This window comes from Physeter macrocephalus, unplaced genomic scaffold (genome assembly GCF_002837175.3).
Source record: "Physeter macrocephalus isolate SW-GA unplaced genomic scaffold, ASM283717v5 random_644, whole genome shotgun sequence".
NCBI classification, from domain to species: Eukaryota; Metazoa; Chordata; class Mammalia; order Artiodactyla; family Physeteridae; genus Physeter; species Physeter macrocephalus.
Genome location: NW_021146017.1, coordinates 17,062 through 38,539, shown reverse-complemented (window position 1 = coordinate 38,539; position 21,478 = coordinate 17,062). Strand labels below are relative to the sequence as shown.

At 48.2% G+C, this 21,478-nt stretch overlaps 2 protein-coding genes across 2 annotated transcripts in view; one reads left to right on the top strand and one right to left on the bottom strand.

Moving 5' to 3' along the window:
* ITGAE (integrin subunit alpha E) overlaps positions 1 to 21,478 on the bottom strand; it is a gene marked incomplete at its 5' end in the record, with an annotated part of 41,893 nt that overhangs the window by 3,507 nt on the left and 16,908 nt on the right. The window contains 12 exons of the mRNA XM_028486204.1: positions 3,121 to 3,216; positions 4,390 to 4,485; positions 4,802 to 4,858; positions 8,268 to 8,375; positions 8,458 to 8,521; positions 9,042 to 9,119; positions 9,820 to 9,899; positions 10,423 to 10,521; positions 12,630 to 12,762; positions 16,005 to 16,078; positions 19,332 to 19,460; positions 20,866 to 21,029. Coding sequence (XP_028342005.1) covers positions 3,121 to 3,216; positions 4,390 to 4,485; positions 4,802 to 4,858; positions 8,268 to 8,375; positions 8,458 to 8,521; positions 9,042 to 9,119; positions 9,820 to 9,899; positions 10,423 to 10,521; positions 12,630 to 12,762; positions 16,005 to 16,078; positions 19,332 to 19,460; positions 20,866 to 21,029 — 1,178 coding nt within the window. The remainder of the gene's footprint in view (positions 1 to 3,120; positions 3,217 to 4,389; positions 4,486 to 4,801; positions 4,859 to 8,267; positions 8,376 to 8,457; positions 8,522 to 9,041; positions 9,120 to 9,819; positions 9,900 to 10,422; positions 10,522 to 12,629; positions 12,763 to 16,004; positions 16,079 to 19,331; positions 19,461 to 20,865; positions 21,030 to 21,478) is intronic.
* On the top strand, positions 4,808 to 8,025 carry HASPIN (histone H3 associated protein kinase). Its single transcript, XM_007125468.2, has one exon. It carries the CDS (start codon positions 5,065 to 5,067, stop codon positions 7,462 to 7,464), a length of 2,400 nt encoding a protein of 799 aa, XP_007125530.1. The 5' UTR covers positions 4,808 to 5,064; the 3' UTR covers positions 7,465 to 8,025.

The following is a 21,478-nucleotide window of genomic DNA, read 5'->3' as shown; positions in this document are numbered from 1 at the left end:
GGGAGAGGGAGAGGGAGAGGGAGAGGGAGAGGGAGAGGGAGAGGGAGAGGGAGAGGGAGAGGGAGAGGGAGAGGGAGAGGGAGAGGGAGAGGGAGAGGTTCTACTAAGAAGCCTCTGACAGTTTAATAGAGGGTCCCAACAAATTAAGATCTCCAGGTTTTAAAGAATACTGAACGATGGAAAATCAAGATTCTACATCCAGGTATGCCCCAAGTTCAACCATCTTCAAAATGATTTCTAAGTCCCTTCCAACTCTGTTCTGACAACTCTTTTTGATCTTGCCTAATGAATGACAGGACATTTTCTGACATGAAACACATGAAAAAGATAAGGGTCTGCTCTTCACCAGACTAATGTCAGTGACACAGTAATAAATGCAAAATGGCATCCACGTGTAGTATTGAAAAGCCCTTCCATTAGAAGCCACCCCAGCATTGCTGTCCAGAGGCTCTCTCCATCCCAGGGCTCAAGTGGAAAACCCAGGGGATGTGCTTCCCAAGTGAGACCCAGACATGGCCCTCCCAAGTTGCGCCCAGCACACAGACCACGGCCAGAAGGCCATCAAGACATCTCTGCCTGCCCAAAACACTGAATTCCCTTCATCCAAGTGTTCAAGCACCAAGGTCAGGGATGCTTTGGAGAGAATTTCTGTATGGGATGGAAGGCTGGACAAATTTACCTTTGAGGCCTCTTCCAATTAAGTCATAAACACTTCCAAGGGTTGACCCTCCAGGCACTGTTTAACTCATACAAGCTGAACTTAAGTTCTGGGCCTTGGGAATAGCGAGGGAGCAACGCAACAGAGGAGAACAGGAAGAGAGCTGGTTTTTTCCTTCATGGAAGAGTAAAGTGGGGGGCAGCGGGGAGTATGGGGAGAAGACTTGAGAACCTGAGGTTTAAGAAAGTAATGAAAGGAAGTCCCAAGATGACAGGAATGTAACATGTCAGGTTTGAGTAGAAGTACTCCTACTTCTCAAAGCCTCTTGCCTTTTTCCTCTTCCAAAACCACAGGTTCCTAAAGTGCCCTAAGGGTGTCCTGGTAGAAGGGAAGGGAGAAGCAGGACACAGAATACCCCTGCTTGTAGCAAACACTCTTGGTGGCCCACCCAACAGCATTCTCTCCTTTCCTAGTTTGTTCAGAAGTCATGACTGGCCTAAGCTGTTCATGACAAAGTCATTCCGCTTTGCCAGTGACTGACACGAGATCTAGTTCTCACTAATAAGTTATAAGGAGATTATCTGCTGGGAGTTTTTAGGAAAACTGTCCTCCTTGAAAAGTGAAGGCTGGAATTCCCTGGCAGTCCAATGGCTAGGACGCTGCGCTTCCACTGCAGTGGGCACGGGTTCAATCCCTGGTTGGAGAACTAAGATCCCACATGCCACACGTAGTACAGCCAAAAAAAAAAAAAAAAAAAAAAAGAAAGAAAGAAAGAGAAGGGAAGACAAATGAGGAAAAACTCCTTTTGCTACTGACCCCTTGGCTTCCTATTTTGTATACTGCCATGTGAAAATATATCGCTGGGAGAAGTGGAAAGTGGCAACTTTGTGGCAGCCACAAGGGAAGGCGTCCCCAGCACACGGAAGGTAGAGCACAAGATTCAAAGGAGCCAGGCCGTTGACACTGGGCTGCCTCCCTCACTGGATGAACAACAGAGGCCTTTATGGCACATTAGCGCTAGTGTCTTGCAGCTGAAATGTAAATACTTTGCTTGGGGTCCTGAATTTTAAAAAAGGAAAATCATCGTGGGGACTCTATGCTATAGAAATAAAAGCATCAGTTAAGTAAAAGGGGGAAATTTATACATAAATTATTTAAGAATGTGCATGTAAGAAACTGCTAACAGTAATGCCCTTTGGGAAGAGGGAATCGGGGTGTGGAAAGGGGGAAGTAAAGGAACCATTATTTTTTGTTTGGGATCTTTGTGTAAGGCTTGGATTTTCTAGCTTTTCTGTTTTAAAAAAACAAATCTGAGCAATGGGATAATGGGGCACTTCTCTTTCTTCCACATCATTTTCTGTATTAGAAATACTTAAAAATAAAAGGAGGGCTTCCCTGGTGGTGCAGTGGTTGAGAATCCGCCTGCTAATGCAGGGGACACGGGTTCGAGCCCTGGTCTGGGAGGATCCCACATGCCGCGGAGCAACTCGGCCCGTGAGCCACAACTACTGAGCCTGCGCGTCTGGAGCCCTGTGCTCCGCAACAAGAGAGTCCGCGACGGCGAGAGGCCCGTGCACCGCAATGAAGAGTGGCCCCCGCTCGCCGCAGCTAGAGAAAGCCCTCGCACAGAAACGAAGACCCAACACAGCAAAAATAAATAAATTAGTTAATAAACTCCTACCCCCAACAGCGTCTTTAAAAAAAATAAAAATAAATAAAAGGAAATGTTTTTCCTGACATGTTTGGAGAACTGCGCCTTTCCCCTCCTCCAGGGAGGAAATCAGAGGACCTAATGTTTAGCGATCCAGCCTCACCCTCTTGACATTCCCTCCGATACTGAATCATGCCTAACTACAGAGCTCACAGATGGACCATCTCTGACACCGGCAGCACATCTAGGTGAGTGTCAACAAGAATGACAACTCAGGGTGTGGCACACACAGTATTCGGCCCACAGATCACAAAGGTCAGTCTGACTTGCAGTCGTACTTCTGCAAAACGAATCCAAGGGTTCTAGTACTTAGTCTAAGACTTATAAAAAAAAAATTATGCATTCCTGAGTATTGTAACTGTGTAACATTGTAACTAAACACTGATACCACACACTAAGAAGAGAGTTGTTATATACCCCCTCCCCAAAAGTTTCTCACCTAAGAAATTTAAAAAAAACAAACATTTTCAAATCAAAGTATATATAGCTGTTGATTCCAGCCTAGTTATTCCAACTGAGACTTCCTCTGCTTAGGCCTCTTATTCAGTTGCCTCATTTCAGAGACAGAAAAACTGAGGCAGAAGCTAAGTAACTCAAGGTCACGGAGGCAGTTGCTGGCAGAGTCAAGATCAGAGGTAATAAGACTAAAACAGGAAGAGGGCAACAGCCAAGTGTCTGTACGGGGGCGCTAAGGCCAGGCACAGTTTTCCCAGGACATCACCCAGAAAACGAGAAGACAGCCAGGGATTACCTTAGTTCTATGGTTCTCTGCATTGAGCCCCTCATATAGAGACTTGTTGAAAGATATTTCACCAAGGATGTGCAGCTCAGTCACATCTCTTCGTAACTATAAGATGGAGAAGAAAAAAAAAAAACAAAACACATTTTAGACATGGACTTACTGTTCTTTTTTTTTTTTTTAGTTAACTTTTAAAAAAACTTTTATTGGAGTATAGTTGATTTAAACAGACTTACTATTCTTGGACAGCACTCATCATCTGTCCCTTCAAACGTGTTCCTTCTCCAGTATTCCTCAGCAACCACAAAATTACCCAAGCAAGAAGCCTGCAGTTATACCTCAACTTCTTTTCCCTTATCCTTTACTTCATGCCACACCCTCATCGACCTACCCACACGCCCCAAGTCAGTTGTTGATGATTCTTTTTTAGCCTCTCTTGCACCTGTCCCTTTTTCTCCATCCTCATCGCTACTTCTTCAGCTCAGATCTCATCATTCTCACCTGGATCATCACAAGACGTTAAACTAGACTTTAAACTAGTCCCTACTTTTGAATGAGTCATCAGGGAAGGCCTAAGAGGTAATACGTGTGAGTTAAATATAAGAAGAAACCACATACATGAAGATCTATGAGAAAAGCAGTGTCATGCAGAAGGAAGAGCAAGTACAAAGATCCTGTGGCCAGAACAATATTGGCAAACTGGAGTATAAGAAGCAGGGAAGAGGCGAGTACTAGGAGATTAAGTTGAAGAAGCAAGCAGAGAACAGATCATAGGGTGCCTTGCACACCACTGAAAAAGACAAATCTTAATCTAAGTGTATTCAAACTTTTTTTAAAAGCAGATAAGTAGCACAGTGTTTTCTTTTAAAACATGGCTGTTATATGAAGAACGTTTGTAGAGGGCATGGCAAAAGCAGAGGCAAGAAGAGCAGAGAGAAGGATACTGCAATAAACCCAGTAAGAGGGGTGGCCTGAACTACAACAGTTACCAGTGGGGATGGAGAGAAGTGAATGGATTTAGAATATATTGGGGGGTGGCGGGTAGAATCACAGAGCTTGCTGCTGGAACATATATGGGGATGTAAGAAAAGGAGTCGCAAGTAATTCCTAGAATTCCCAGTAAGTAACCCGAAAAAGTTACCCTAGTTAGTAACCCTGAGTAAGTGGGTAAGCAACAGGTTGGGATAGGAGGCGGATCAAGAGACCTGTTTTGGACATGTTATATTTGGAGATGCTATTATCCTTCTTAGGGTAACAGCAGGATAATCAAATCTCAAGTACCTGTTCTGACTGACTCAAGGAGACTTCTGCAGCCACGGTTACATTTTCTTTATCCGAGGTGACGTTACAGCTCACTGAATGCCACTCTTCCACATGCTGGAAGAAGGTGTGTGTTAGTTGGCACAATTCCTCTCCGGGTGGAAAAGCCGGGAATTTTAACACTTAGCACACAGAGCACCTCAAGGTCCCGGAACAGAGGGTGTGAGCAGTTTCTGCGCTCACTTGGCTCGAGCAAAGCCGCAACCCTGGCAAACCTGACCCAGTGTACAGGGTAACGGGCGCCTTGGGACCGCCCTGCCCGTGCTCTCAGGGGAAACCTCGGAAAAGTAGAATCCTTGCGTCTCACGTCACCCGCTTCAGGCCCTCTCCCTCCCTGCCGCCCCGCCCCGGCCTCTCGGACGACTGCGCTCACCTGAACCAGATCGCTCCCACAAACGCGCTCCGGACTCTGGGTGCACACAGTGTGAGCCTGAAACAAGACCCATTCCCGCGACGCGATGAGAAAACCAAACCGCCATAGTTATCCGCCCTCTCCCACTTCCCGCGAGACCCATCGTGATTTGCGGGAGCGCGGCGGGGCGCTAGGACCCGGCGGGCAGGCGAGCCGGCGGGCGGGTCTGCGTCTCTAAGAAGTCTCGCGGTGTTTGCATTTGAACTGCCTGGCGGGTGTCGGCAATGGCGGCGTCACTCCGGCGACCTGGGAGTCGGCTCTTCCGAACGTATGGGGTAGCTGGCGGCGGGGGGCCGCGGCGGCGTCCGGGCCAGGCAGCGGTGCAGTGGTTCCCGCCGCAAGACCAGAAGCGTTTCTTCAGCAGCAGTAGCAGCGACGCCAGCGGCGGCGGCCCCTCGCAGTCTGTCGTCTCCGACGATCCTGACGACCCCGACTTCCCCGGCAGCCCGGTGGGTCAGCGGCGGAGGCGCGCTGGCGGCCGACTCTCCAAGGACCGGCCGAGTATGATCGCGACCCCGAGACGCCTGAAGCTGCGAGCGCGGTGCCCGCAGAAGTGCAGCACCCCCTGCGGCCCGCTCGGACCGCCGCCCTTCCCCAACGACCACCCGGGCCTCCTGAGCCCGGACCTCAGTGTGTGCGGCCAGCCCAGGGACGGCGGCGAGCTGGGCGCCAGTGCCTCCCTGTTGAGTTCTCCGGCCTCTCCCGGCCCCGGGTCCCCTGCGCCAGGAGACAGCATCTGTACCGACCCCTCCGCCTTTCTGGATGCAGCCTCTGAAACTCCGAGCGCCTTCCACCTCCCAGAAGCCTCCCTGGACCAGGAACCTCTCCCCTGTTCCCAGGAGGCAGAGGCAGCAGGAGGCAGGCTCGTCAGGTTGGCCCACCAAGCCCGTGCCAGCCTCAGGTCAGCTCTCTGTAGCTTTTTGGACTCAGGAAATCCTGAGGATTCTGAGCTTGGGCCAGATGGGAAGAATTTGCGGGAGTCCTGCTGTGACAGGGAACTGGTGGGGAGGAGGCTGGAGAGCCCAGGTTTATACAGCACGGGTAAGAAGAGGGCCACGGACCGGGACTCCGGTCGAGAGGCTGGGTCTCAGGAGGCTGTCCAGATAGAATATGGGGAGGCCCGTGGGTGCAAGGGCGGTATGGCACCTGGGAAAAGCAACAGGCCTGAGAGAACCGGGCCAAGCCGGAAAAGGAGGCATCAAGAGACAGCAGAAACCTCCCTCCACCATCACCACCAGTTTAAAAAAGGCCAAAAGATGGAAAAAGATTCATTCGTCACCCAGGACCTGACTCGTTTACAGAATGCCTGCTCTTGGACCAAAGCCAGGGCCTCCTTCAGCTTCCACAAGAAGAAGACGGTGACCGCCACGTCAAAAGTGTGCAGCGCCTACACCACTGCCAGTTCTCTCTCTGAGTCCCTCCTATCAGAATATTCAAACCTTCCTGTCACAAACAGAACAAACAGTGCCCTGTACCCTTGGCACTTCTCCTCCATGTATTTGCTCACCCCCTTAAAGACACTACACGCCACAGACAAAAAGGCATCCGATGCAGAAAAGGTTTATGGGGAATGCAGCCAGGAGGGTCCTATCCCCTTCAGCGACTGCCTTTCCTCAGAAAAACTGGCATGCTGTGAGAAGATTGGGGAAGGGGTGTTTGGTGAAGTGTTTCAAACAGTTGCTAACCACACACCTGTAGCCCTAAAAATCATTGCGATTGAAGGACAGAAGTTAGTCAATGGAGCTCATCAGAAAACTTTTGAGGAAATCCTGCCAGAGATCATCATCTCCAAAGAGTTGAGCCTCTTGTCTGATGAGGTGTGCAACCGTACGGAAGGCTTCATTGGGCTGAACTCGGTACGCTGTGTTCAAGGATCTTACCCTCCCTTGCTCCTCCAGGCCTGGGATCGCTATAACTCAACCAAAGGGTCTGCAAATGACCGGCCTGACTTTTTTGAGGAAGACCAGCTCTTCGTCGTGCTGGAATTTGAGTTTGGAGGGATCGACTTAGAGCAAATGAGAACGAAGCTGTCCTCCATCGCCACTGCAAAGAGCATTCTGCACCAGATCACCGCGTCCCTTGCAGTGGCAGAGGCATCGCTGAACTTTGAGCACCGAGACTTGCACTGGGGGAACGTGCTCTTAAAGAAAACCAGCCTCAAAGAGCTCCACTACACCCTCAATGGGAAGACGAGCTCCATCCCCACCCGAGGGCTACAGGTCAACATCATCGACTACACCCTGTCACGCTTGGAGCGGGACGGGATCGTGGTTTTCTGTGACATTTCCATGGACCAAGACCTGTTTACAGGGGAAGGTGACTACCAGTTTGAGATCTACAGGCTGATGAGGAAGGAAAACAACAACTGCTGGGACGAGTATCACCCTTATAACAACGTGCTCTGGCTACACTACCTCACAGATAAGATCCTGAAACAAGTGACCTTCAAGTCCAAGGGTAACACCCCTGCCTTGAAGCAAATGAGGAGAAAGATCAAGCATTTCCATCAGACTGTGCTGAACTTCAGCTCCGCCACAGACCTGCTCTGCCAGCACAGTCTGTTTAAGGAAGCTGGGGTTGCTGACCGCCCCCAAAGGAGAGGGCGCAGGTCTGGAAGGCCCTGACGCCGTTTTTAACCTCTATCCCCACAGCAGGGTGGGATTCCTGTTCTTACAGGTTTCCAGTCAGCTTTTCAAAGAAGAATTTTGTTTCCAAGTGGAAGCTGAAATGTCTGTTGAAATGTTTAAACTTAACAAATATTCTTCCAAAATAAACTATACATGAGAACAAGTGTTTACAACTGAAAAGCCCTCTTCCTGTCAGCAGACTCCATTTTGTAAATTCCTTTCCACATTTTCCTTTTTGAGCCTTGACACTTTGTGTAGCCTGAGCAGGAAAAAAAAAGGAAAGCCCAAGGCCTCAGCTGTCACACCGATCAGAGCCTGCTGCTGCAGGTGTCATAAGGCTGGCTTTGACGGATGAGGAGCCAGCTGAGAGCAAAGAGGCCATAGCAGAGCAGAGTCCTAGGCAGACAGACTGGAAGGCAAGCGGGAAGGAAGATGGTAGGCAGTTTATAGGGAGAAGTGCAAGAAATGCCACATGTTTATCAAGCTCATTTGCCAGTCACAAAGAGAAGCAGAATTTATCGATGATTTTCAAATGGAAAATAAATTTCTCCATGGCTATTCAAAACGTTTGAATTTTGCTTATTTTTTCATCCAGGGAAGGAAAACGGGAATGTTGCTTTAAGGGCCGAGTGGTTACTAGTCCTTGTGAACATGACTCTGGTAATTTACTCCTAAAATGTGTTCCCAGGTTAACTAATCTTTTCCTACTCCTTTTCTAGAGTTCTAGTTTTTATACCTTTGAGAATCCACAGTCACTCTGGAAAGAGATGTGATGGTGATATAGAACCGCCTCTATGTACCTGAGTCTTGGTCAGGTTCTTCACTCTTATGACCTGGAAACCTTGTAATTTAACTGGAACACAAATGTGCAGCTGGAACTCGGCTCCAAAGAGGTTCTCCCCATGTATCTGCAAAATAAGTCAGAGTGGGAAGTCATGGCTGGCGTTGCTTTGCCGCCTGTGGCTTTGCAATGACAAGCACAGCACTTACATTGAAGAGGAACTCTTTGTGGTGGGAAAGCGCCTGGCTTGTGTTCATGTACGTCACTGATGGTCTGCGTTGGAGAGGACATGGGTTAGGCCTCAAGGCCCCTTTCTCATTTTAAAAAACCTCAGTGCTACCAATTGGATCCACTAGGACAGAGGGCACCTGATCCTTAATAGGGATCAAAGCTGAATATCAAAATGTAAGGTGGTGGTAGGGCAGTTGGGATCAGGTTAGAATATTCGAATTCTGTATATTTGGGCTGGTTCTGTATCTAATTATAATGGCTTAGAGTGGCCTTACTTTTTTCCTTCCTTTCTTCCCAATCCCATAGCCTCTCTCTTCCCTCCTTAGCATCACATCAGTTCCCTTTTGTATCAAGACCAGTTGGCGCTGCTCCTCCTCTGCTTATGACCATGGGGTTTCTAGGACCCAGCTGTTAGTGCCCTAGACGTCATTGGGCGCCTGGGTTCTAAGCAGCCGCCTCTCAGGGAAGGGCAATGCCCACATCTACCCTGACCGCAAGTTCCACCCACAAGAGAAAATGCCTGAAGCGGTCCCGCAGGTGTGGGCCCCTTGGAAGTACTTACTTGGGAAGAACTGCAACGAAGGCATGTTTGAAATGAAGGCTGTGGGTCTTACTGACCGAAGACCTTCTTTCATTGGAACTAGGAAATAAGAATGTCCGTTTACAGCACACCTGCTTTGTACACATGGCTTCTTACCTTGGCTTCCTGGGATCACTGGGGGTCAGATAGAAAAGACTTGGGAGATAAGCAATTAGAGTGCAGAAGACGCTCTAGAAGACCATACTTAGAGAAACTGATTTTAAAAGGGTTTCTCAACCTTGATAATATTGACATTTGGGGCCAGATAAGTCTTTGTGAGAGGCTGTTCTGTATATTGTAGGATGTTTAGCAACGTTCCAGGCCTCTACCCACTAGATGCCAGTAGCACCCGCCCCAAGTGGTGCCAGTCAAAAGTGTCTTCAGGCGTTGTCCCTGGGGACAGAATCACCCCTGTTTGAGAATTTTCCCAACACCGTACCCGACTCTACCCCAAACATAGAGGTTTTGCAGAAGACAGAGCTTCTCTGAAGTTAAATGAACCAGAATTAGAGCTCCAGTCCAAAGCTCAATCTTCCAGACCATACCATAGTTTTACTTTGTCAGTAAAAGAACATTTTAAACATCTTCGATAACAAAAAGGGAAAGCCAAGTCACAGCAGGGACATACGTGCCTTCTCAGGGCTCACTGAGGCTCCCCTTCCTGGGCAGTGAGGGAGCCAGGGCTATTACGCACACACATGCGAGGGAGGCCTCTTGCAGGGCTACAGGCTGGGCCTGCTGTGACACAGGCACTACTTACTTGGTGACTGTCACGGCGATGTCGGCTGTCCTGTTTGGAAAGGCACTCTCCTCCAGTTGCCAAACTAATGAAAAGTTTGCCTGTTTAAACAAACAAAAAAGGTCACTTGATTCCCCTTTATACCACTCACAACAACTCAAACTGCTTCCTACTAACTAAACAGACCTGGGAAACATAATTCATACTCCTCATGTTTTTGTAGCACAGCATGCTTCAAGGTCCGTTATTCCACGTTAAGCCTCACAGTGTCAAGATGGAGTAAGTGGGGCAGACAGGATTATTCCCCTTTACAGTTGAGGAAGCTGCTTCAGAGATTTCCCGCAGCACAGAGATCATCAGTGGCAGATCAGGGACTCATCACTTTGGGTCGGATGCTCCTTCCGTACTGCCCCCGGCTTCACCCTGCTGTGCTGGGGCGCGTCAACCATTTATCTGTGGCTGTCTCCTTCACCCCCAGCACTCCCTACTTTCAGAGCACGCTTGGCCGCTCTGAGTACTCTAAGAGAAGCGTGGAGACTGCAACTGAGATTCTAATGAGACTGGGAAGTAGAAGACCCCAATCCCAGGGTAGTGAGAAGAGTCAGCAAATCGAAACAGACTCACAGATGACCTCTTGAGTATGGGGTGACCGATCTTGCAGTTCATGACCAGGACAGAAGCAGCTGGCTGAGGGTCATCGCACTGAATGTTTGGAGAAGGAGGCTGTTAACATAAAAGACGTTGTTTTGTTTTGTTTTGTTTTTGACATTGATTTTAAAAGGCAAAAAAAAGGAGCAGTTTCCTCACACCAATTCAACATGCCAGACGCCCTGCCAGGAGCCAGGGACACAAATAAATCAGACTCTGTCCTTGTCTCCCTCTCAAGCTGGGCAGAAGGGCTCAGTGCTAGATGGTTGAGGAATCTGAATACAAGGCCTAAGGAGTGGTTCTGTGAGAGCGGTACAGAGCAAAGCAGTAGAGGAAGATGAGGTCCAACCAGGAGGATTCCAAGTCTTCATGGGGAAGGCGCCATTTGAACCGGGCCTGGGACCAATGCAGATTTCATGTACTGAACCGGGCTGGAAGGCCAGCATGAGCCCAGGCACTGCCATGCAGCCTTTTTCAGCCATGGTTCCTCATCCAGACCACTGAATACAGAAAATGACTTGAGTGACTACTGTTTTCTTAATTCTCCCAAGGATGTTGCATCTAGTTCCATTCTAGATGCTTAGGAGATCATGGCATTCTTCTCATGTAATGGATGCTGTCTTAGCCCAAATAGCCTCAGGCCACTAGGGACACACTCTGTAGTATGACAAAGCCAGGTTTGTTGACTCATTACAAGGAGGAAAACTGCACTGTGGTGTATCTCACCAAACAAAGGAAAAGATAGTTATTAAAGGATTCTGGCGAAAGGTGGAGTTCAGGGGAAATGTAAACAAAGCAGTGTTTTGATAGGCTCAAAACAAAGCAGGGCTGTGTGTAAAAGGGCCACCCAGCATCAGGTCTGGACTGCAAAGTGGACTCAGGGACCCATTTCCTTGGAAACTATTAAGGTGAATGTGAAAAGTTATGTCCAGAAACATTTTATCTGAAGCTCCAAGCCTCAGATGGAAAATGAGAGTGCTTCTCTTTGTCAAAGTGGCTTAGACTCTCCAGGCGAGAGTAAGATGGTTTCATAATTACAGATAAAACTTCAAACAGCAAAGTTTCTGACTGCCTATGATTTTAGGGAACAAAATTTCTCAGTGTTACAATACTTTACAGCTGCAGGGTGTCCTTGGGAGGAATACCGTTTCCTAGCATCTTGCAGCTGGCTTTGAGTCTGTGCTCCCAGGCTGATGAAAGGCCGAGCAGACTCTTACTTTCCAGTCCAAGCTACTTTATTAGAGATTATTTCTCTCTCAGAACTCTATTTAAGAAAGGCTGCAAGGGGACCTCCCTGGTGGCGCAGTGGTTAAGAATCCGCCTGCCAATCAATGCAGGGGACACGGGTTCGAGCCCTGGTCCAGGAAGATCCCACATGCCACGGAGCAACTAATCCCGTGTGCCACAACTACTGAGCCTGCGCTCTAGAGCACGCGAGCCACAACGACTGAGCCCGTGTGCCACAGCGACTGAAGCCCGCGCGCCTAGAGCCCACTCTCCACAACAAGAGAAGCCATCGCAGTGAGAAGCCCGCGCACCGCAACGAAGAGCAGCCCCCGCTCGCCGCAACCAGAGAAAGCTTAAGAATCCGCCTGCCAATCAATGCAGGGGACACGGGTTCGAGCCCTGGTCCAGGAAGATCCCACATGCCACGGAGCAACTAATCCCGTGCGCCACAACTACTGAGCCTGCGCTCTAGAGCACGCGAGCCACAACGACTGAGCCCGTGTGCCACAACGACTGAAGCCCGCGCGCCTAGAGCCCACTGTCCACAACAAGAGAAGCCACCGCAGTGAGAAGCCCACACACCGCAACGAAGAGCAGCCCCCGCTCGCCGCAACCAGAGAAAGCCCGTGCGCAGCAACGAAGACCCAACGCAGCCAAAAATGAATAAACAAAATAAATAAATTTATTTTTTTTTAAAAAAAAAGAAAGGCTGCAAGCAAAAGGAGTGATTAGGCAGCAAAATAGCACCGTTGAAGATTTTTAAAGCAGAGAATGACATGATTGGATCCATGGCATCTAGTTGGATTAGAGGGGGGGGATCCATCTAAGTTAATAATCATTTACTGGATGGACCAGGGTGAGGCTGGAGGCAGAGTTAGGAGGTTGCCGTAACAAAGCAAGTATGCCGGAAGGGAAAGCCACGAGCAGTGTGGCTCCCAAACTGCTGTCATAGTTACCTTTTGTATCCTCTTAAACTGCAAGTTTCTGGGGTAATTCAAAGCCATGCTTGTCATGTAGGAATCTTCCCCAGAGTTAGTTAGGCGAATGTTCATGCTCAGCTCCTTTGTGAGACCCACCACCAATTCCTGCCTGCACAGGGTAGGCAAATAGATAAATGTTACCAGTTTATTTAATCTGTACAAACCTCAGTGCAATACAACAGCACCTTTTAAACTAACTTCTTAGATAAATTGCTTAAAGGATACATTTAGCCTAGATTTTCTTCCCCTCAACATAAGCAAACACCTGGACTGCCACAGCTCAGCTGCTGTGTGACATGACCATTCATGTAATGTTTACCGTGTGTCAAGGACTGTGTCAAATGCTTCACACGCTCAGTTAATCCTCGTAATAACCCTATGAAATAGTACGGTTGCTCTCTGTTCTATAGAGAAGGGAACAGAAGCCAAGGGAGGCTAACTAACTTGCCTGAGGTCCAGCAGCCTCAAAAGGGAGTTGGGAGAATTGGATCTAAACCCTCTTTCTACCACCAACGCACTGTGACCCCAGGCAACGTACTTCGTGACACAAATTCATCCATCTCACGTACATTTACGGAAGACTTTCTCTGTGCCAGACGCCCTGCTCGACACGGGAGAAACAGCACACGGGGGACAGATGCTGCCCCTGCCCCTGTCTTGGCCTCAGGCTTGCCACCCACAAAATCATCCTGGCCCTTCCAATTTAAAGGCTGTGGGTTAAAACATGAATCTGTTCAGCCTGGAGAAGACTTGGGGACATGTAAGTGCTTCTTTCCATCCGCTGAGGCACCATGGGGCCCCTCAGTAATTGAGACCTACAGGGAAACACATTAACAACAGAGAAAACCTTCTAACCCTCTGAAAGGTTCAGAGATGGAATGTGCAGCTCTGGAGAGTAATGTGACCTGTGTCTTGTTGTGTTGTTTTTGTTTTTTTCACAGCCGAGAAAAGGATAGATTGGAGGGCTAGAGGGGGCAGAGGCAGAGCCCGTGTGGGGACCCATCTGGGAGATGATACAGGCCTGAAATCAGACAGTAGTAGTGCGGATGGGGAGGGGGTAGAAACCAGAGGTGATAAGGCCGTGCTTGCAAGCAGCACAAAAAAGAGAGAGGAGTCGAGGATGCCTCCTGAGTTTCCAGCTTGGATGACCGAGTGGGGCTAGTCATGAGGGAGAGAACACAGGGGGAAGACCAGAGGGCGGAAGTTGATCAGATGGGTTCAGTCCAGGGCATGATGAGAGGTGCCCAGAGGATAGGAAGGCAGAGATGTTGAGATGTCAGTAAGGTATCCTGTTCTAGAGCCCAGGAGAGAGATCTGAGAGTCACTGGAATATTTACCAGGGGTTCTCAACCTGAGGGCCGGGGCAGTTTCAGAGGGCCCCAAATGCAAACACCAATGTATGCAAGTGTGATCTTCCAGGGAGAAAGCTCTGTAGTCTCCCTTAGGAGATCCGTGTCCACAAAAAAGGTCAAAGCCATTGAGACATTTGGATGCTAAGGATTAGGTTCAATACTTTTGAAAAAAGAAGAGACTGCTGGCTGTGAACACTAGGGGGTGATGTAGGGCCAGCTGTTACACTGTCTACTTCACAAGGACGTGGCTGGGAGGGCTTTCTTGCCGGAAATTAATTCCCCGTTAGAAACAACTGCGTCTCCTTGTTAGGCTGGCTTCCAAAGCCCTCAAAAGCCTTGAACTGGATCCTTAGTGACTGAGAGGGGCAGCGCTAAGCCATCCACATCTGAAACACAAGTCCTGCAAACATCTATGAGAAGGCTCAGAGAACAGTGCTCTTCCCCAGAGGTGCCAACTCCAGCCAACTGGCCATCAGTGCCATGTTACACACACAGCACTAGGAGTCAGGGAAGGCACTTTAAGACCACCACATGTCCAAAACCAAGCTCGTGATCTCTTCCTCCCCACCCTGCGTTCCAAAACAATTCTTCCAAAAGAAGAATTCTTTTGGAATTCTTTTGGAAGAATTCTTCCAAAAGCTTCCCTAATTCAGTTCTTGACATCACCATCATTCTAGAATGCAGTGTGGTCCGACAGAACTTTGGCAGTAATGAAAATGACCTACTCTGTGCTGTTCAATACCACTAGCCATATGCGGATACTGAGCACATGAAATGGGCCTAGTGCAACTAAGGAACTAAAATTTAATTTTAATTAATTTCAATTTAAAAAACCAAGTGTGACCAGAGCCTATTGTATTGGACAGCACAGTTCTAGATGCTCAGGCTGAAGCGCTGAAAGACTTCTTAGACCGCTCTCTTTCTCTCACTCCCCCATCCAATCTGTCATCCAATCCTGTGGGCTCTAACTTCAAACTATAACCACCTTCACTGCTACCACCCTGGCCTAAGTCACATCACTTCTCACCCAAGTTACTACAGTATCTCCCTACTCTTGCCCCGCCTCCACTTTTGCTCCTACAGTCTACTCTCAACACAGCAGCGAGAATGATCCTGTTAACGTGCATGGTCATGTCATTCCTCTGACTTCTCAGCTCGCGGTAAAATTCCTCACGGAGATGCAGCCACGTATGACCTCTCCTCCCCTCGCGTGACTTCTCCCTCCCTCATCTACTGCAACCATGCTGGTGTCCTGGCTCTTCCTCCCATCTCCAGGGCATTTGCAGGTGCTCTTCCTTCAGACACCCGCAGAGTTCATTCCCCCACCTCCTCTTGCATGCACCCAAATGTCACCTTCTCCGTGAACATTCTCTTGACCACTCTATTTAAAACTGCCACCCCACCTCCCCCCGGCATTCCCTCCCACCTTCCCTGCCTTCTTTCTCTTCATAGTATTGATACATCTCATCAACACAAAGTTGACTTATTTATCACCTTCTCCCCCTAAAAGCACCAGGAGGGCCGGGATTTTTGTGTGCTGTTTACTGATGTATCTCTAGCACCTAGAGTGCTGGGCACAGAGGAGATGCTCCATAAATATGCAATGAATTAAGTAATCTGGGTAAGAGGTGAGCCAGGGAAGAGGCTACCTCTAACTGAGGTGGTCCTAGGAGTGAGAGACACTGCGTTAACGAAAATAGCGTTGTCCGGGATGTCCAGAGACCTGGGTGTAAGTCCACCCAATGATCATGGGACCCCACACAGGCCCTCAACTACTGAGTCTGTTGCCTGATCTATAAAAGAGGAATACAAATTTCTGTCTTGCCTCCCTCATTGGGTGGGTGGGGAAGCAAGAGATAACAAGTGCAGAAGCCCCTTGTGGGCCTTTGTGGGGAAGGGGGAGGAAGTGAGCGATCCGTCCCGATGAGGGGTTTGCCCGGGTAATAAGCCTTCAGGAGGAAGTTAACTGCAGAAACCGTGGCGACTGGATTCAACTCACTGAGAGAGGGTGGTGGCCAGCTGCAGCTCGGCGACACAAAACAGCTTATTCTTGCAGGCCTTCTCGTAGGGCAGCTGTAACCAGACAGAGAGGGGCAGGGTCAGCCCAGGGAGCCCGCCATCCCCGCCTCGCTTCATGATCCTCTCCTCAGGACATTCCCGTCCCTCGTGCTGACTCTGAGAAGCGCGGGCGAAGGCTGCCAGGCTGCGGCTGTGTCCACACGGCCGTGAGGGCTGTGACTGCGACGTTCCTTGGCTTGTCAGGGGTGGGGATGTGCTTGGTCCTACAACACAGGTACCATGCGTCAGGCCACCGGCCAAGGTCAAAAAGGGGGTGACCTTTGTGAGACGGTGGGCATGCCTGTCACTTTCATATTATGCGAATTAAGCAGCAACACTCACAACTCATTATTTTGAACATTTGGGGGAGGAAAACCCGGGTGAAGAAAAGCTTCCTTAGTCCTCTTAAGAAGAGCAGGAACAGCAGGGGACGAAGGGGGGTACGTAACCAAATATTGTCAAGGTCCAGTCCCGTGAGGTCCTCTACCCCCATGGCTAGTCTTCTCTGTAGGTTAAATATTCCCCCTTGCAATCTTGCCTACACCAAACAAATTGAAAGTCGCACTGGGTCCAAAAGGCCCATTCAAGGATGAAAAGCTCCAGCTCAGGCTGAAAAATCAAGTTTTCTAAAGGAGCTGCTCTATTTTTTATTCTGAAGGAACCACAGCCAGCTCTCTAACTGGGGAATCTCTGCATTTACCTTCCCAGCAGCCAGTGACCATCACAGCAGCTTTATTAAACAGCAGCAAGGACTGTTTCCATGACCTGGAGCTAGAGTGGGAGCCCAGAGCTAGAAAGAAAACCTCTGCTTCCCAGAGAAGGCAGATGCAGTTCGCAGAAGTCAGAGCTTGGAGCTCTATCTGACTGGGTCAACGACTGGGGGCAGGTTTTTTTACTTTTGTTTTTAATACAGCCAAGCAGCCTGCTCCCTTTCAGCAGGATTACAACACCCTAAGCTCCCAGCTAGAACTCATTCTCTGGAAACATCTATGTGCCTAACCTAACACCAAATCATTTCTCCTCACCCATTTTATCAGTGGGATAATTTTTTTAAAACCTCTTTGCCAAACCATCAAACTAATAATTGATTAAGGTAAGAATCCTGAATGGATGTTAAACAGGATATATGCATAATCTCAAAGCATCTTCCCATAAGATACTTATTAATTACAAAGGGAAATAGCACCAGGAATGGGACAAATTAACATGATGTGCCTCGGATACGATGCACTTAGAGGGATGAGACTTCATTTCTGGGATATTCCTGCCCAAAATGCATAACCTGAATCTAACCATGAGGAAACATCAGACAAAGTCAGGTTGAGGAACATTCTACAGTATAACTGGCCTGTACCCTTCAAGAATGTTAAGGTCAGGGGCTTCCCTTGTGGTGCAGTGGTTGAGAGTCCGCCTGCCGATGCAGGGCACACGGGTTCGTGCCCCGGCCCGGGAGGATCCCACATGCCGCGGAGCGGCTGGGCCCGTGAGCCATGGCCGCCGAGCCTGCGCGTCCGGAGCCTGTGCTCCGCAACGGGAGAGGCCACAACAGTGAGAGGCCCGCGTACCGAAAAAAAAAAAAAAAAAAAAAAGAAGAATGTTAAGGTCATTAAAGACAAAGAAAGATTGAGAAATTATTCGAGATTAAAGGAGACTAAACAAAAGTAATGAATTATCCTGATCCAGAAAAAAATTATTTTTTCTTTTGCTAAAAAAGGACATTAATAGGACAACTGGTGATATTTGAATAACGTTTGTAGGTTATAGTATTTCATCATGTAAATTTCCTGATTTTGATCATTGTACTGTGGTTATGTAAGAGATTGTCCTTGTTTTTTAGGAAATACGTACTGAAGTATTGGGAGTAAAGACGCATCATATCTGTAACTAACTCTCAAATGGTTCAGAAATATAAATTTCTGAGACTACATATGTATATACGTAAGATATATATGAGATTTCACATAGAGAGAGAGAGACAGAGAACAAAGCAAATGTGATAAAAGGTTAAAATGTTAACATTTGGGGAATCTTGGGGAATCTGGATAAAGGATGGGAATTCTTTGGACAATTCTAACTTTTTAGTAAGCAAAATATTTCAAACTAAAGTTTTCTTAAAACAGAATATATATAATTAGTGATAATCTGCTTATTGACAAAACTTTATTATATTAGTTCTCCCGGTCTTTTCTGAACCATCTAAGTGTCAATGCCAAATTTTAAAAAATTATTTAGAAAATTAATATACTATTATAAATTTAAAATAAATTTGCCTAAAAAATTAAAATGAGAATCTTTGCTCATGGGAACCTGATTCTCCCTCTTCCTGGGCAGACGAGCAACAGGAACAGTCACCCTGATTACGTTGTTCTCTTATTTCTATTTACCATTCGTGATTGATGCATTGGGTGTTAACCAAAACTGGAGCTACAGGCTTATATAACTGAATTAATATGGAGCATTCTTGTACAAATATTGGACAGTTGTGAGTGTCCTATGATTACCTAGAAATATACTTCCGCTACCTGAAGCTTTTCTGTGCCAGCATGAACTACTTTTGGCTTATTTTTATTTTTGGAGGTTCAATGTATTCCAGCTAACTGTAGTTATTACTTTTCAATGCTCATGTCATCACTTCTTGGATGCTGCTGATTTTTCTGTACCCCATAAGACTGTCTAAATGAATACTGACAGAATACCCCAGGGGGCCAGGGCCTGAGTGGGAACAAAATCTCCTTAGATATCATAGAATCAAAAAATTTTACCGTTTTTTTTCCCTCTCTGATTTCCCGTAGTTATGAGAAAAGTTTTTTGTGACACTATCCATCTGCTAGGGTATAGGTCTGGCGGGCCATTCAGCCTGAAGGCCTGGGCAGGACCTGGGCAGGCAGGTATGCCAAAGGGCATCCTCTCTGCAGCGCGGGGCAGGTGGGCTCCAGTCCAGTCCCCCCACACAGGACCCTCACCACACCGTTATCAGAGACTCTTGCCAAGGTGGGCAATGTGTTCATATGCTTCATTAAATATGTAGCAGGCACTTTTTGTGAACATAAAAGAACGAGACTTGGGGGTGGTTTGGAGACGTGTTATTACCCACCAGTGAGGTCCTGGGCAAATTAACACCATCTCAGGAACTCTATATCCCCATTTGTACAGTGAGGGGCCTAAATGCTGTCTGAAGACCCTCCCAACTTTAACATTCTTTGAAGATAGGGGAGCAGGTACTTTTAGGGGGATGGCTCCCAGGAGAGTCTGGTCCTAGCTGAGTCACCTGGAAGATGGCAGAAGGCTCAGCATAGAAGTCCAGGATAGGCTGGGGATGGTCCCTCCGGCCCTCGGGGGTCTGGAGTTGGTAGCTGACCTTGACACTGATGTTGGAGAAGCAGTCCTCCTGACAGAGCTGCACAGTCACCAAGGAATGCAGGGTTGGAGTTGGACGTGGGGGAGAAGATGACAAGGAGAATACTTTTAACTCGGATGTAGTCACAATAAGAAATAAACAATGAAAGTGGTAAACCAGGATTCCTAAGCCTCTTCCAAATAAGCCAGGCTGCCAAGAGCACTGGGAAAATCTCCCTTGATCTGCCATGGCCTCGGGCATCATAACTTCTTATGGTTACTGCCCCAATCACAAAGGGATTCTGGCCATTAGGAGTTAAAAACTGGCCTGGGCTTTATTCAGAGTACAAAGGGGAGCCACAAAAGGGAAGAGTCACGGTCACATCTGTGTTTACAAAGATCTTTCTCCAAGCAACACGGAGGATATACCAGAGAAATAAAAACTGAAGGCCAGGAGATGGCCTGGGATGCTGTTTGCCATTCTCTTTGTTTATTGAGCCTTTTTGCCAGGTGGGAGCTTTGAACACCTGAGACTAGGTGAGCATGATTCCCAGGTGGGAAAGGTAGTTATGCTTGTATTTAAGGAAGCCATAGATTTGCTGGAAACTCGTTCTTAATCCATTTAACAATCAACAATCAGAAGCATAATTTACGAGTTTATTGGAATAAATGATCCTTTTAGGTCCACAACTCTGGGTCCTGTCAGGCTCTGGGTCCTGACAAATACATTTTTCATGCCTCTAGGCACATTTGTCAGGAGTAAACTTTTGTAAATCTCAACTTTTGTCTTTCTATTTCTACTTTCTCTCGTTCAGGTTTATCTGATGTTGACTCACACAAGGGGGCCCCCTGCCCCACTTTTATTACCAGGTGAGGGAGGGAGCCCCGTTATTCCCAATTTATTACCAAGAAAAATATCAGCAATTAGAGAATTTCCCTTTTTGTCCAGTTTCTAGGAAGCTCAGAGATCTATTTAGCGTTCGATTTTGGTAGGTTTCTTTTTTTTCTGGCCACTCTGCACAGCATGCGGGATCTTAGTTCCCCGACCAGGGGTCGAACCCAAGCCCCCTGCAGTGGAAGTGAGGAGTCTTAACCACTGGACCGCCAGGGAAGCCCCTCGGTAGGTTTCTTTAATTTGGATTTCTGGTACCATAACTCCCACCTCCCATGCCATCATGGGGTTCTTTTTTTTTTTTCTTTTTTTTTTTTTGGCCGCACCGCACCGCTTCTGGGATCTTAGTTCCCTGACCAGGGATTGAATCCGGGCCCTCAGCAGTGAGAGCACAGAGTACTAACCACTGGACCGCCAGGGAATTCCGCCATCATCTGGTTCTTAATCTATTCTGATGATTTCAGTTGCCTCATTTGTGTGTACGGGTGGGTACGTGTGCTTCACTGCATGCACGTCAGTTCTTTTCTCAACAATACAGACCCCTCTAGACTTTTGTGGAAACTCCTCCACTTACCTGTCCCTCTGTGGGAACCAGCAGGAAGGGCTCACAGAGACGGGGGCCCGTGCCCCACTCCCTAAGGGAGCTCTGACACAGCCTCTCATCTGAACACTGCAGCCTTTTCCTCTGCTTCACCACATCCACGTCCAAAGTGAAGTTCAGAGAGGTCTCTCTGAGGCCTGGGAATGAAGACCAGGTCTTCCTGATGAGACTGGGATGGGCAAAGCCCCAGACAGAGGGCCCTCCCATGAGTCCCTCCTGAGTGGTGCCCCCACGAAGGCACTTCCCCAAGTTTCTTCTTCATTTCAAAGGTACTTTCCTCATGTCTTCTGGCACCCAGCTAGGGTCCCTCAGTGCACCAGCCCCACACCTGGAGCAGCGCATCCCAGGGGCTGAGTCAGTCTTCCCTAGGGGAAGAAGCGCTTAGGGAGGGGGCTGGGAGTGAGGGGGGAAATGAGGAGGAGCAAAAAGTCAAGGAATGGAGAGAGAAACCACAGAGTAAAACCTGAGGACAGCAGAGCTGGAAGCACCTTGTAGACGACCTGGGCCAGCTCCCTTACTGTGGAGAAAAGAAACCAGGGCCCAGAGAGTGAAAGACGCCCTCCCAGTGTCACATAGCCACCCAGCA